We start from the raw sequence: 16,925 nt of genomic DNA on the forward strand, positions 1-16,925 counted from the left end.
TTTTTAGATTTTAACCCCCCACCCCCCAAAAAAAAAACAACTAAACATTCTGTTTGTGAATTAGAAATATTCTAGATATTTTACACTGGTGCAAGTAAAAGAAACCCTTTTACAAGAAGCATTTTAATTATGAGATCAAATCAATTGAATATTGGAACAATTTAAATTTCAGAAATTTACAGATTTCAATATGCCACTTGCAGCTGATATTCATCTATTTTCAATTTTTCTTACTTTAATCGGTTTCTGCCACTTTTGGCTAATTAAATCAATGGGGATGAATCATATGAAATTGATGAAGAGACACTCATGCCCATGCCAGAGCTACAACCTGGGACCTTTCTCCCAAGATGGTGAGTCCAGTATTCAATTGACTCAGCCAATGAGGCAACAAACTGATAATGTTACATCAAAAATCAGCTTCATCACATTCCTAGCAACAACCCAATTTTCTGAAATCAGTACCTGATTGGTTCTGCAATTCCTTGCTTGTCCTTTCCCAATCCACCTCCGGTCCAGCCCATCATGCGAAGCAACTTATTCCCCACATTGTCATCACTCAATGGGATAAATTGCAAATCAACATTCTTAGTGTCAGAATCACCTTTGCTTGCAGCATCTCTATCTATAGTAGTATCTGAGATGAATCTTTTTTTAACCTAAAAGAGAAACAAAACATTTCAGAAAAGTTAATACTTTCCACTCATACAAACAAATGTATTATTTTTACTTCAAAAAAGAACTCTGGAGTTTCAAAACGATGTACAGAGGCTGATTCATTTATATTGAGCCGAATTCGATGTGCCACTGTACCGTGCATGTGCAATGCATCGCCGTGAGATTGCCCCGAGGCAAGGCACAGCATCTCGTTAGTCACGCAGTAGAGTAGTGTGGTCGAGCGTAGTCTGATGCTGCCGAAACTGAATAGATTCTGGGAGGGGTACATTGTTGCCCTTTCCGACGGTAAGTTCATGGCGGCGTGCATCATAGAAATGTGTAAAGTGCATAATTTTTGTGTAGGTCATGCCACTGTGATTCGTATTATATGGAAATATGCGGCACAGAGTCCTGGGCCCACCACACCTACGCGAGCAGTTAGAAACCGGCCTCCCTTGAAGAGGACCCTGCCGCTATTGCATGTTGTTCATCGCATGGCGACCTCCAAAAATCCCCCCACACAGCGTGCAATGGCCAGCAAATGCCGCACATCGCAGGCGACAATCAACCACGCCATTCACAGGTATTTACGCCTCAAGGTCATTCACAAGAGCAGTGTGCCACCCTGAAACCGTGTCATGTAGCTGAGCGAAAAGGGAACTGCAAGAGGCTGTATGAACGTCATCTAGCGGGTGATCGGTGGAATTGGAACAGGAAACTGGAATTTCTGCAATTCCCTTCTCTGACATCCCTGTCAAGAGTCCAGATGCCAGTCCAATGGACTATTGTGCTTTCGGACTCCTCAAGCGGCGCCTGTTCCATCGTCGAGTCCGCACCATCTCCGGTCTGTGGAAAGCCTGTAACAAGGAGTGGGATGCAATAGCCATGGTCCAGCTGCAACGCAGTCTCCTCCAATGGAAACTCCGATGCCGGTCAATAGTCAATAGTGGTGGCCTGCAGATCGAACACAACCGGTGGTGGAAACACTGCATTTCCTAGGTAGGTAGCACATTTGAATTCGGCTCAATATAAATGAATAAACCTCTGTATTAGACTTCCTTAAACTTCCCCTCCAGTCACAGACTGATGTTGAAACCAATCGAGATGGAAATTGTAAATACGTTGAACAATGCACAAGTTGTGGTTTACTGTATTGTGAGTGCAATTGGCATAAAAATGTCATAATACTGCCAATATTGTGTTCCTTCCCTAAAAATGATAGAATACGTGAAAAAAAAATCTGCTTTCTGAGGTTTAGACCAAAAAATGAAATTTTGACCAGGTTTTCCATGCATGTGGACCACTGTGGCAATGGTGGGTTGCCACCAGTCCTACTCACAGGCCGAAAACCCAGGCAGACTCGAACCCATGCCGCCCTGCAGTCAGAGACCAAAGCCCAGCGCCTTAGACTGCACGGTCACGGAGGAGGATAAAACATAAGTACGAGGCGCATCCAGAAAGTAAGTTTCCCTATTTATTTCCCGTGAAAGTAAACATAATGAGCCATGTAAATTGCGCATGCGCAGCAGAGCTAAGACGTATCAATCATATGCCAGGCGGACAGATCCCGCCCGGTGCCAGTAGCAAGGCAGCAGTGGTCCGAAGTTGAAGCTCGTATTCCTTCTCCCGCCGCATGCCAGTAGCGAGGCAGCAGTGGTCCGAAATGGAAGCTCGTATTCCTTCTCCCGCTGCATGCGAGGTTCAGTCGGTGATAAAGTTCCTGAATGCATAAAGCATTGCAGCAATTGACATTCATCGTCAGCTCTGTGAGGTCTGTGCATTATGACATTATGAGTAAGCAGATGGTGCGTCGCTGGTGTCGGCAGTTTTCGGAAGGTCGTCAAAGTGTCCATGATGAAGAGCGCAGTGGGCGTCCGTCCCTCATCACTGATGATCTGGTTGAGCTGGTGCGGCAACGCATCGTAGAGAACCGTCGCTTCACGATTACGGAGTTCAGTAGCCTTTTTCCGCAGATATCGCGATCCGTGTGCATGAGATTGTCACGCAGCGCCTGCTGTTCAAAAAATTGTGTGCCAGGTGGGTGCCGAAAAACCTGACACCCAAACACAAAATGAAACGTTCAGGAGCAGCACTGACATTCCTGCAACTGTACCATGATGACGGCGATGATTTCCTCGACAGGATCGTCACGGGCGATGAGACGTGGATTTCGCACTTCACCCCGGAAACCAAGCAGCAGTCAATGCATTGGCGGCATAGTGGATCTCCGGTCAAGAAGAAATTCAAACAGACGCTGTCGGTACAGAAAGTGATGTGCACCGTGTTTGGGACAGGAAGGGCATTTTGCTCATTGACTTCCTCCCCAGAGGTGAAACGGTGAATGCTGACCATTACTGTGAAACACTAAGGAAATTGCGACGTGCCATTCAAAACAAGAGGCGTGGCATGCTTACTGCAGGTGTTGTGCTCCTCCATGACAATGCTCGTCCACATACGGCTCGGCGCACAGCAGCTGTTTTGACTGAATTTGGATGGGAGTTGTTTGATTATCCACCTTACAGTCCTGATCTGGCTCCCAGCGATTTTCACGTTTTCTTGCACCTCAAGAAATTCCTGTCCTCCGGTGAGCATTTTGGCAATGACGAAGAGCTGAAGACGTCTGTCACACGCTGGTTCCATTCACAGGCGGCAGAGTTCTACGACAGTGGGATCCAAAAGTTGATACCACAATACGACAAGTGTCTCAATTCTGGTGGTTGCTATGTTAAAAAATAGCTGAACCTTTGCTGTACCTGTTGCCAATAAATGGTTTTCTGAAACTGTGTTGTTTTTTTGTTTTTTAAAAAAATAGGGAAACTTACTTTGTAACGACCCTGCGTGGCCGCCACATTTAACAACCCTGCGAGGTCGCAATATTATATTTTGTTAAGAAGGTATGGATGAAGAATGCATGCTAAATGTTTAAATGTGTTAACGGATCCACCTCTATGGTTATTAGTTTCGCTTTTTATTATTGGACCCTACGTGGTCGCTGTATTCTATAAATGTTAATGGGTCCACCTCTACGTGGATTAACTTCGCTCATTATTAGACCTTGCGTGGTCGTTGTTTTTGGTAAATGTTATCAAATATTGTGACATGAGAATTAAAGGTTAAAAACCTGAAAAGTGGGATGTGAAATGAAAAAAAATTGAAAATTAGCTCAGCGAGAAGCACTCTTTGAAATCAGTAAGTACTAGGCAGAAAGGCCTGGAGTTCAAATTCTGAGTACAGTGTGAAGGTTTATGACATGAGATTGTTAGCCATTTTTATTGTCATTTATACTGTTCAATTTGTTGATGCAAGTGAGTGCTAAGGGTAAAGGTAAAGACACTTGAGTAAGTGTGCTAAAAGACATCTTTGTGATACGATTATAATAAACTGTTACATATATATGTATAAACCTGGTTTAGTCTTTCTTTGCACCTAGCTAGCCCTGCGATATTTCTGAGTCCTTGTACTACGACTGAATCAGTTAGCACATATGGGTAACTTTTGCCGACCCTCCAACTGCAGTGTTTAGCGTGTTGAACGCAGCCAGTACCAGTACTCCTGCGCCTTGGTGCTGGGCACTGCGTGGGTGGACGTTGCATAAAGTTTTGGCGTCTTAACGTGGGGCCCGAGAGATTGTAAAGACTGAAACCAGTAAGCCAGTGGGAGCCTTTTAGCTACAAGGACTAGAAAGGGCTCATAAGTGTCAGTGTTGGTGTTCTTCCAAAGAATTCACGAAGGTGAAGATATAGTGTCGGTAGTGGAAGAAACCATAGACGGTGTGCCAAAATGGAAAGGGATGCGTCAAGTATGAGCTTAAGAAGCAGAGGGAGGAAAACCGTAGATGAAGAAACTGGGTTCGGATGCTGTGAGGATACCGGAGGAGAGAGGGAGTCTTTCCAGTGTTGCCAATGTCTACAGAAGTTTCATTGGAAATGTGAGGGGCAAGAAGAGACCTCAGTCTCCACTGCTGAGTCCAGATGCAAGACTTGCTCATCGGTACCCTTGATGGTTTTAGGACAAGAACCAAGTGCTCCTAGTACGACCCCATCAGACCATTGGTTATTAGAATGGCTGATGAGAGATAAAGAAGAGAGAAAGAAAGAAAAAGCGGAGGAGGAGAAGCAGAGAAAGAAAGATATGGCTCAATTAGAGAAAGCTAGAAAGAAAGAGAAAGCAGAAGAAGAAGCTAAAAGAAAACTAGAGACACAAGAATTTAGGTCGCTAATAGAGTCTCTAGAAGAGAAGAGAGAAATGGAAAAACGAGAAGCAGAAGAGAAAAGAGAAATGGAAAAACGAGAAGCAGAAGAGAAGAGAGAAAGAGAATTAGAGACTCTCCATGCCTTAGTTCAAGGTCAAGAAGAGAGGAGACAGCAAGAAGCTGAAAGAAGCAGAACAGAGATGCGAACACTGTTCTCCCAACATAAGACAGACCAGTTAGAAAGTCTTAGGGAGGAATTAGATAAAATTAGAATCTCTTGTCAGCTGGAAGTAGTGAAAGTAGTGGAAGAACAATTAGAACCTTTAGCTGTCTGGCGTGGTGAAATGGAGCAAGAGCAGGAACAAATGAAGAAAAATTTAGAGGTCTGTCTGCAATTGGTAGCTCAGTCTACGACGGAAAATGGAAGTGAAGAACCAGAGAGAGTTAAGCAGATAGAAGCATCTATAGAAACCATAAGTTCAGCAGTAAAGACTCTGAGTGAGCAGACCGTAGTTATGGAGAAGGCTGTCCAAGAACAGAAAGTAGCTGCAGAAACGATGGCTAAAGCAACCGGCGAAAAGGTGAACTCTCTTCGCGGAGAGACACAGAAATTGGAGGTATCTCTTCGGCAAGAAATACAGGAGCAGACTGGGTCTATGGTCAGAAGAGTAGGCGAACTGCAAGATAAAATTGAACGGTTGCAGCTACAACCGGGAGTGCCTTCTGATGTTCTCCCAGATTCCATTGAACGAAATAGAAGTCTGAATCCTGAAGCAGCCTCTTATGAACCTCCTAGAGTGGTGCAGAATCCTTTCTATATGGGAACCATTCAATCGGATAAGCGTAAGCGGCCTAGAGAAGCAGATAGTTCGGACGGGACATCTCCTCGGCGAAGAACCGAATTTAAGATGCCTAGAATGTCTGACATCGCACACATCCCCAAGTTCAAGGGTGATATCGAAGCTCAGTCAGCTGAGAAATATCTTCGCGAGCTCAATGTAAGCTTCGAGCTCATGCAAGTGCCTGACAATTACAGACTCGAATTGCTACCTAGAGTATTCACAGGTAAAGCTGAACATTGGCTGGCAGGTAACATAGACAGTTTTGTTAGCTATGCTGATTTCTGCATAAAGTTTAAAGAAGAGTTTGCCTCCGAGAAGGCTAAGCAGAGACAATTAACAGCTGTAAGAAATAGAAGATATTCCCGTCCAGTACATGAAAATATGGAGAGCTTCGCTTGGAGCATTTACGCCGCCTACAGGAATCTAAGTGACAACTTCAGCGAGAGCGAGGTGCTGAATTTAATCATAGGTCAGTTACCTTATAGAACTCGAAATCTCTGCCTTGCGCACTCTCCCCGAACAGTTGACGAATTGACCAGTTTCCTCAAGGACTTTGAAATATATGATGATCCCGACTACTGGAGAAATAAAGAGGACTTCAAAGGTAAAGAACTTCCCCATAAGAATTTCAAAGTGCGAAGCATTGAGACCAAGGGTGACACTAAACCTGAAAACTCTTGGAGCGCTCGGAATTTTAATAGATTTGGACGTAACAGAGGACTGAACCATAACCAGAATGGTCGATGGGAATCTTATCGACCAAATCGAGGGCCAGATCGCAGGTTTCCCGATTGGAGGAGGAACAATCAGGGACGCAGTAGTCCTAATTCTCCTAGGCGATTCTTACCTAGAGAATCGGGACCAAGGGGAAGACAGTCACCCTCCAGAGAAGTTATGACCTCTGAGCAGGAGGGAGCCCTAGAAACAACCCGGGACTTCTTGCATAATCAAAGGTCTCAATCCTGCCAAACAAACTAAATCCTTGTCTAGGTGCTTCGTTCCCATTTAGGCAAGGGGCCTCGGAGGAGCGACCTGATACAACTATCCAAGAACTAAAGGTTAACTTTCAACTAACTGAAACAGAAGAAGTAAAATTACAGAGTGAACTGAAATCCGCAAGGGAATCGAGGATTAGATATAAATCACCAGCAGTGGCTGCAAAGTTAATAGATATACCAGTGACTTGTGTAATAGATACTGGGAGCGAATGCTCTATTTTAAGTTATGAAGTTTGGACTAAGTTAAAGGAACAAATTCCAGGTATTCAAGTGCAGAAGGTTCCAGAGATAAGATTGGTGGATTTTTCTGGGAGCCATAGGAAGCGTGTCTTTGGCAGCAGACGTGTGGAACTGGAGATTGAAGGTATGGTGTTCAGTACTGAAGTTTTTATATTGAGGGGGTTTGTTACAGATCTTCTTTTGGGCATGCCATTCTTGAAGCAGCACGAGGCCGAAATAAATTTCAGAAGAAACTCGGTAAAATTGTATTTTGGAAAAACTCCGAATCAAGATGTAGGGAATCCACTGGATGTTGAAATTGTGCGGTACATCCAAAAGGTCCAAGAAAGAGACGAAGAGTGGATGTATAAACCGACAGACCTCAAGGAGAAGGTCGAAACTATAGACATTCTGAATGATTCCCAGAAACAGGAGTTGCTGCAAGTGCTGAATCAATATATAGCAGTGTTCTCAGAGAAGCCCGGTACCATGGAAAGTGCAGAATGTGAGATCCTTTTAAAAAGTACCGAACCAGTTCATCGCCCGCCATATCCAGTGCCGCTCTCGAAAAGGGCCGCTCTAGAAAAAGAACTCAGCTTGTGGAAAAGCTGGAACATTATTCAACCATCGGTATCACCATATCTAAATCCATTACTAGTGGTGGATAAGCCCGATGGTAGTGTAAGACCGTGCCTGGATTTTCGACTATTAAATGCTATTATGATTGTTCCTAAAAGCTCAGTGCCACCTATTGATGAGTCATTGCAGAGATTTAAACAAGCCCAGTATTTTTCGAGTTTAGATCTAGCTTCAGGCTATTTACAGATTCCTTTGAAACCAGAATGCCGAAAATACACTGCTTTTTCGTACAAAGGTCGCCAGTACGAATTCTTGAAGATGCCTTACGGCTTATCTAATGCTGTGTCTACCTTTGTGTCAGTTATGCATACAGTTTTTGGACCTGAAACTGAAAGTTATCTGACAGTGTACATAGACGATATTCTGATTTTTGATGTGGATTTCGATAGCCATATCCAACATATAGAAGAGGTGCTCCATAGATTAGAAGAAGTTGGACTTAAGGTGAAACTTCGCAAATGTAACTTTGCTAAAGGTGAATTGGTTTATTTAGGCCATTTAATTTCGGGAGATAAGATTAAAATAGACCCGAAAAAGAACGAAGCCATCCTAAAGTTTCCACTACTTAAAACTAAGAAAGATGTCAGGAAATTTTTGGGGCTCGCAAATTGGAGACGGAAGTTCATAAAAGATTTTTCAATTAAGACAGAACCATTGCTTAAGTTACTCTCTAAGACCGCTAGATGGAACTGGGGTTCAATGCAACAATCCGCCTTCGACCAGCTTAAACAAGAACTGGTAACCGCTCCTGCCCTGGCTCAACCTGATTTAGACCAGGAGTTCTGCATACAGTGTGACGCTTCGACCAAAGGCTTAGGATGTGTCTTATTTCAGGAGCAGAACGGAGAGAAAGCTGTAATCCAGTATGCTAGCAGGAAGCTAAAGAACAATGAAGTACACTACTCCATTCATGAACTGGAATGCCTGGCCATACTTTTTGGAGTAAGCAAGTTTGAGATTTATCTTCGCGGGAGACATTTCAAAATCTACACTGATCACAGAGGGTTAGTTTGGCTACAAAATTCCAGGAACTGGAACTGTCGACTCACCAGATGGTCCCTGAAACTACAATCTTACTCTTTTGAAATTATTTATATACAAGGAAAGGAAAACACGGTTCCCGATATACTCAGCCGTTATCCAGTCGAAGAGAGCGTCAAGGATGAGGACACCAAATTTTTCCATGTGAACTACGTTTGGCAAGAAAGGGGAGAAGTGGAGGATGTAGAGAATTGGATCCAGGCCCAAGAAGAGGATAATTTCTGCAAGCCGGTATTAAAGGTTCTGAGGCAAGAGGAAGTTAACGACTCCCCAGTTGAATCCAGGATAAAAGGGTTGTATCAAGTGTATGGAAACCTCTTATTTAGGAAAACATCTGGAGATGAAGTCTCCTGGAAATTGTGTGTTCCCGAGAATCTGAAAAAGAGGGTCCTAAAGGAGAACCACGACGAACTGGGTCACTTCGGCATGGCTAAAACTCTCAAGAGAATTAAGAGTAGATATTTTTGGCCTAAATTAAAGATGGATATAGCCAAACATGTTAGGGATTGTCTCACCTGCGCTAAAACAAAAATGGACAAATTAGGTATATTGAAGGATAAGCTACACATTAACCAGAAAAATCCTCATGAACTTTTATCAGTCGACCTAATTGGAAAGCTACCTATGTCTCATGGGTACCAGTATATTTTGACCATGGTAGATGTAGGGACCAAATTTGTCTCCACTTACCCTCTGAGACGAGGAACGGCCAGGGAAATCCTTAATGTAATGGAGAGAGGATATTTCTCCCATTTTCCAAAGGTGAGAGCAATTCTAACTGATAGAGGAACACAGTTTACTTCGGGATTGTGGAAGGAGTATTTAGATAAGAAAGGGATTAAGTATTACTTCACCACTGCTTATCACCCCAGTAGTAATACCATCGAACGAATGAACCAAGAAATAGTGCGGTTACTCAGATTGTTCTGTCATCGTGAGCACCAGTCTTGGTCAAAGTATTTAACCGAAATTTCATGGCTCCTAAACAACTCTGTTTCAGACGTTACAGGATACGCCCCTTCAGAGTTATTCTTTAACAGGCCTGTGCCTAATGAAGTTCTGGACCACTTCAACTGGCCCATCGACGAAGCCGATTCCCAAATAGACAACTGGGATCAAAAGTTATTCATGGCAAGAGCTAGAGAACGCTCCAAAAGTGAGAAAAGGAAGTTTAAAGTTAAAGGAAATGCATTCCTGTTGCAGGAAGGTGACTTGGTTCTTGTCAGGAACCATAAGCTGAGTTCAAGAAGGAATAAGACAATCGCCAAGCTATTTGAGGTGTTTATTGGCCCCTATGTCGCCACGGATGTTCGAAGCAACACTGCCCTGCTGTTGAACCCGACGACCAAGAACCCAGTCGACAGAGTCAACTTCGACAACCTTCGCCTTTACAGATGTTCTCCGGAGCGAAGAAGAGAAGTAGTAGGGGAAGAAGAGGACCAAGTGACTGAAGTGTAGAAGAGACAGAGACTCTTACCAGTTTGATCTTTAATATTTCCAGTAAAATTTTTCCAGAAATTGTAAGTTTTAAATTTCTACCAAAATTTTTGCCCGAGGAAGGGGCGTATGTAACGACCCTGCGTGGCCGCCACATTTAACAACCCTGCGAGGTCGCAATATTATATTTTGTTAAGAAGGTATGGATGAAGAATGCATGCTAAATGTTTAAATGTGTTAACGGATCCACCTCTATGGTTATTAGTTTCGCTTTTTATTATTGGACCCTACGTGGTCGCTGTATTCTATAAATGTTAATGGGTCCACCTCTACGTGGATTAACTTCGCTCATTATTAGACCTTGCGTGGTCGTTGTTTTTGGTAAATGTTATCAAATATTGTGACATGAGAATTAAAGGTTAAAAACCTGAAAAGTGGGATGTGAAATGAAAAAAAATTGAAAATTAGCTCAGCGAGAAGCACTCTTTGAAATCAGTAAGTACTAGGCAGAAAGGCCTGGAGTTCAAATTCTGAGTACAGTGTGAAGGTTTATGACATGAGATTGTTAGCCATTTTTATTGTCATTTATACTGTTCAATTTGTTGATGCAAGTGAGTGCTAAGGGTAAAGGTAAAGACACTTGAGTAAGTGTGCTAAAAGACATCTTTGTGATACGATTATAATAAACTGTTACATATATATGTATAAACCTGGTTTAGTCTTTCTTTGCACCTAGCTAGCCCTGCGATATTTCTGAGTCCTTGTACTACGACTGAATCAGTTAGCACATATGGGTAACTTTTGCCGACCCTCCAACTGCAGTGTTTAGCGTGTTGAACGCAGCCAGTACCAGTACTCCTGCGCCTTGGTGCTGGGCACTGCGTGGGTGGACGTTGCAACTTTCTGGATGCGCCTCGTATATAATGTGCAAAATTTAGTTTCCCCAACTTCTTCATGTTTTCATGCAAATGTTTGACAACTGTTAGTACAGAATCTTCAGTCAAACTCAACTGTAAAAAAGAACTGCATAGAACAATAAATTATCTTCCTCTACAGAGTGGTCATAACCTCTCCCCCTTTATTTCTGACACTACAATGGCTCTGGTTGAATTCTTGATATGGACACATACCTGATGTTTTAAGAGTCCAGAACCGTCTTTTTCGTAGCACAGCCAAATTCTCCGTCATTTTCTAGCACAGTTCACATTGCAAGTGCGTCATTTACTGAATAAGTCCTTTTCCGGGCGGTGGATTGGAAGAGGTTCTGAATATTACTCAGCTCCTTAGCTTGGCCACCAAGATCTCACCTTTGGGGACTCCTCAATGACAGATTCTGAAATAACCGATATGGCACAATGCAAGAGTTACGAACAGCTGTGAAAGATTCCTTCACGAAAGTGGTCCTGTATTAATCTCCGCAAAACATCAGCCAGAACATAGCGCAGAATTCGACTGTGCTACGAAAATTACGGTCTTCACACCAATGTTCGGGATTCTGGAACCTTCAGGTATGTGTATCAAGAATTCAACCATAACCATCGCAGTGTCTAAAATAAAAGGGGTAAGGCCCAATTTGTGACCACCCTATATATACCTGTGAAAATGTAACATCAAGGAATATTCCCACTAAATCTTAAACGTAATTTAAGATGAAGATGTGAAATACTGGCACCATGGGTAATAATTAGGGGGCAGATTTTTGCATATTTTTTCCTTAAGGAAAATTCATATGCTCTCAATGGATTGATCGATTCCACTTTATGTAGATTACTTTGGTAAAATTTTATAGTGCATATTTGGGACGTTAGTGCATATTTTAGCTTAACGTGCATATAATTTGCATATATTGGGGATTTGGGAGCAATTTTCATGTAATGGTTTGTTTCAAGTTTGCCTGCTTCATTTTTCCCGTTCTGTGTGTCAGCATTAAAAATAGACCACTTAGTCTGGTCTTGGGCACTAGTTGGGTCAAGGACATTCCAAAACTCATCTCATAGCGTTGCAGGTGGTTTGGTTCCAAAGATAGAAAAGAAATCTTCAACCAATGACCTTACAGAGTTGTGAGTCACATTTCCAAATTCCAACAAAAACACTGGGGTCGCTTTACTTGAGGATTATCTGTTAATGTGATCTCTTGATAAATCTGTGAGTGTGTGTGTATGCTGCAGAAGTGAAAATAAATGACGAAGGAGAGAAGTAACAGCATATTGCTCCAACAGTGGGTAGAAGGTAACGATGCATTTACCACTGCCGGCAGAGTTATTTATTGCCAAGTATGCTCTAAACATGCAATACATTTCAGGTATTTAGAATAGTTTTTTGGCAGCTTAAATGGAAATTTGCTGAAATGCAAATTTACCATGCTCAAAACAGAGCTTTCATTTTTGGTAACAGAAAACATTTGTTGCCTGCGTAGGCATGGACATTGTGATTTTTATAAACTTATGTTAATTTTTACGGACAATGCAGCTGTATAACCTAGTGAAGGATAATTCTGTTAAGTACAAAATAACAATACAGTAGAAATGAAGGAAATGATGGTCAGATGATGAAGATATGCACTATGAGCGTATTTTATTCTTAAATTAAGACATAAAAATGCAATAACGTTTTGCAATTATGTCTGTCGATGGATTGCAACTAAATATTCTAACAACATACTGGTGAGGATTAAACATGATTTTTGGGTGATTTTCTTCACGAAACTAGTAACGATTTGAAGTGCTAATTTTACTATTAAGGTAATTGGAAGGAGAAAGATGGCAGTGCTATAGAGACTGAGGTAGCGTCCGTGGGATTTATGCACTTTTTTTATATATGGGTGTATAACACAGTCTCTGGTTTTGATAAGGAAAATTGTCACAATTATATCTCGTATATAACCTGAAGCACAATTTATCCTTAAAAAATTAAGCTTTCCTTATTCTTTGATCTCAAGCTGCTGTTATGCTGACAAAGATGGAATGTCACTGTGCATTATTTTCCATTAAATCTCATGTGACAAATAGCGTTTGTTCGAGTCCCATGTTACAGTAGGTGCAAACCAGAGATTCATAGTGCAGACGGTTTGCTGCCTAAGTTCAATATCTGTCTACAATACATTTATCTCTGTGTGAATTCTATCGCCAACAGAACCACACGTTAAATGTAGCAATCCAGCATTGCTTCCTTTGAATTAGCTGTTAAGGTGATGGACTCACATTCGGAGTGTTTGCAAGTTGAATCCCTGCAGTAGGCCATCCAGACCATTGTGGTATGTCTGTAGTTGTACCAATTTTTGATTGTGTTGTTAAGGTGAATCAAAATGCAGTTAATCTGAATCTTGACTGAAGTATTAAAAATATGGTAAAATTTTGCTCATAGTTTTGAACGGACAAAGAGTAGATTTTTTTTCTTCCTTTGTCCATCCAATCTCTTTTCGATATTTCTCAAAAGAAAACAGTACCAGGAGAAGTTGAGAAAGCTGAATTGAAGAAGCAGTTAGCAATAGCTTCCAGATACCCAGGTTTGCAGTTCCTGCGACAGGTGAATTTGGTGTTTCAGGGGGAACCTGTCCAGGATTTGCCAGGGTATTCCACAACTGAAATTTATTTATTTTAAAATTCTGAATGCAGAAAAATCTATTTTACATCAGGATATCAACACAAGAAATGAAACGAACAAATTCTGTCCAGTGGCATCTTGTGAAATGGAAAGAACATTTTCAAAATACAAAGACTTTCTGGAAATCGCAAGAGTCTGCTACCTGAAAACATCAATAAATAATGTCTAGTATATTGAAATGTTAATGTAAAAGAATAAGATATTGATTAATGCAACGAAGAGAGCATAGTGTTTGCAATATTGCAGTTTTTAGATCGAGCTTCCAGACAAAGGAATGCTTGTAATATAATTTTGTTCCATGAAAATAAAAACATTTATAAATTAGTATTTTTTGGTGATCCTAAAAAGCACAGATTTTCACCTTTCATTTCTATAATTGTGTTCAGTGAGTTACTGATACATTTACTTTTCATGCAAGGCCTACAGATACTTAAAAAAAGTTGATTTGAAAATTTTTAGTGCATATAAATCTGCCCCTAGTAGTAATGGATGTATGTATATTCATAAACAAAAAGGAAGGAATAAAAACAAAGAGCGTACTCACATGTAATGTTGGACATTGTAGCTTTATCAGCTCCAAAGCTCTTTGTGATGCCATTTCTCTTAATTTTTTCTTTGTAGGGTCCTCGACTGTGCAAATGAGTTCATTGTCTATGTACAAGTCGCATCTGCAATAATTTAGAAAATTGCAATTCCCTGTGCATAACAATATATTATAACAAATACTATGAACTATATTTGAGGATGAGCCAATACCAATACAGTCCGATACTTCCCAAGTGTCCAGAAATCTTGCACGGTCCACAAAATGGCACAAAACACTTTCATGGAAAGTTGTAATAATTTTCTTTATTTTTGCAACATTGTTGGGAGAAATTGATTTCAATGTATCCAGTGCAAAATGTTTTTTTAAAAAAGGATATCTGAAAAGTAGTGGTTCACCCTCACTCCTGCCCCCAGAAAGTACAGGGGCAAATTAAGATGTACCTTTTCAGCTCAAATCAGTCTTAATTATGAAGAAGAAGAAGAAGAAAAATAGCCTCTTGATCCCTTACAGTAATTACCTACTGGCTAGTTTTAAATTTAATACTTTGTTACAGCGGTGAAAGATCTGATCACAAGAGGGATATAAAATTACATTTTGGTTTCAAAATTGTGAATGTAATCCTAAATTTGATTTAAAAACTATACTTATTACACAAAATAATCATATTTCTTCTAAAAGCACATTTATGTAGTTACCAGAGTATCAAGTTTATTCCCGTACAAAGGGGTCCATTTTTGCTTCTCAAATATTTACAGCAGAACTAATCAATTTTCTGTGAACTGCCTAACTCAAAGGATAATTCAAACTTCAGAAAGTGTTGCATCGGTAAATAAACTCTAAATTGCATGTTTAAGAGTCTAATTCTCATTTTGCAGTAAAACAGGGTAGGAAGATGCACCTCACACCTTTCAGAAAGATGAAAAATTAACATTTTGTGCTTTCATCAAAAACTAAATATGCATGCATCTAGTAATTAGTGAAAAATAATTGGATTGTCTATACAGGGTGTCTACTGAAATAAATCTGAAATTCTTGACCTTTTTTACCCATTTATAAGCCTTTATTTAATCAAACCTACTTAGGTAAAATTGGAAATTAGCAACTAAGAAAATAAATTATTTGATGAAAAACCCTTACCAAGAGCCCAGTTAGGATGAAAACTGAAACTGTAATTTAACAAGAGTTATTATAAATTTCACCTTTGCCACGAGTCCCCCCCCCCCCCCCCCCTTTGCCAATAAAAGAAACAACAAAAACAGAATTCCTTAGATTTCTTGCTACAATTATTTTCTAACGTTTGGCAAGTTTGAAAAACATGCAACTGAGAAATCTCACCCCAAGAGGTTAACAGTCGAAGAAGCTCATGTCCACTAAAAGCTTATTAACAAAGTAAGAATTGAAAAATTATGTCTTATGAAAAAAATGTACACTAACAAAATGCACAGCCTTACATCCATAGAAGAATGTCTAATCTCCCCTTCTTGTAAGGCTGGCCAATTATGTAATTAGTTTCTTGCCCATATAAGAGCACAACCAAGTTTTGAGATGTCAGAAGGTGATGAAGCTCCTTTCATTTGTGGGAACACACACAGGAAGAGTAGACAACAATCGAAGAAAGTGGCCCTCAGGTAGCATATACCATTCCAGTTTCCCACTGCTGCTTCCACAACTGTCTGCGAAGGGAGATATCCTGTTCTTGCAACATCATCCTCAATGCCTAATCAGGGTGGCTACAAACAAGCAGAAATGAAATTCCCTGACTTTTCCAGGTTTTTCCAGGACAAAATTTACATTTTTCCTTGACAATTACAAACTAAACAAAATCGATGTTTTTCCAAATGGAAATAATAAACTCATACAGATCCACGTATGGTTTTGTTAAGTACCAATATTATCTTCTATGAAATTTACTTACTTTCTCTATTCTCTATGAATTGAATTCAAGAATTCAAACTGCAAAATAGTGAATTTGGAAAATTATTACAATTCGCAAGCTACGGAAGGATTACGGAATTTTGTCATACGCAGTAAGTTTTAAAATAAAATACTTGATTATTTTTAAAGTTACGACTAAATGAGACAAGACTGAAGAGAGATTGATTAAGAAATACAATTTGTAATTTATCTGTCTCCTTATACATTCTCGGTATTATATGTTGATATTTTCACTGAGGTTTGGAACCCTCTGCTTGCAAAAACCATGAGTGCAGACTCATTTTTCAATGCATAAAGCTACTTCTCGTTTCTCTGTAAAGCAAACAACTAAAGTGCAAGCTATCTTGACAGTGACATCAGCTGGGACCGCACTACAGGTTGATGTGAAACCATTGTATCACTCGGCGCAAAGCATGAAAGATTCTCTCCGTCACAGTTGTATCTCAGAGTCCGCAGAGAAAGCACACAGGAGGAACGGAACGTTTTTGTGTACAGCTGATCGAGGGTTGGGTCGGGTGGGGGGGGTAGCAAGGACTGCTCGACTTCTGACACCCTGTCAATGTTGCCAAACTTACATGGACGAAAGGTCAATTGAGTTCGAGTGCGTCTGTTGTGTATGTTGTTTGTACCGAAATGAAGGGCAAAACCGTACATAGTGAGAGCCGAGAGGTGATTTCGAATGTTGTTAAATTTCTTGACAACGAAACGAGAGAAGGATGTTACACGTTTTCGGTCAATCAAACTACAAAGCGTGCGGCGGCTGCAGTTCAAATGTCGGACACTTTCATTAAGAAAATTAGAAAGGAAGGAAATTC

The 16,925-nt window shown here is 40.7% G+C and overlaps 1 protein-coding gene across 3 annotated transcripts in view; it reads right to left on the minus strand.

Annotated features, from left to right (window-relative positions):
* LOC145989820 (uncharacterized) overlaps positions 1 to 16,925 on the minus strand; it is a 102,889-nt gene that overhangs the window by 9,248 nt on the left and 76,716 nt on the right. For all 3 annotated transcript variants that reach the window (XM_083125188.1, XM_083125189.1, XM_083125187.1), the window contains exons 5-6: positions 14,173 to 14,296; positions 466 to 659 (exon numbers count right to left, since the gene is read on the minus strand). In XM_083125188.1, the coding sequence (XP_082981314.1) occupies positions 466 to 659; positions 14,173 to 14,296 (318 nt within the window). The remainder of the gene's footprint in view (positions 1 to 465; positions 660 to 14,172; positions 14,297 to 16,925) is intronic.

The sequence above is a fragment of the Lepisma saccharinum genome, chromosome 7 (genome assembly GCF_977018435.1).
Source record: "Lepisma saccharinum chromosome 7, izLepSacc3.1, whole genome shotgun sequence".
Classification (NCBI taxonomy): domain Eukaryota; kingdom Metazoa; phylum Arthropoda; class Insecta; order Zygentoma; family Lepismatidae; genus Lepisma; species Lepisma saccharinum.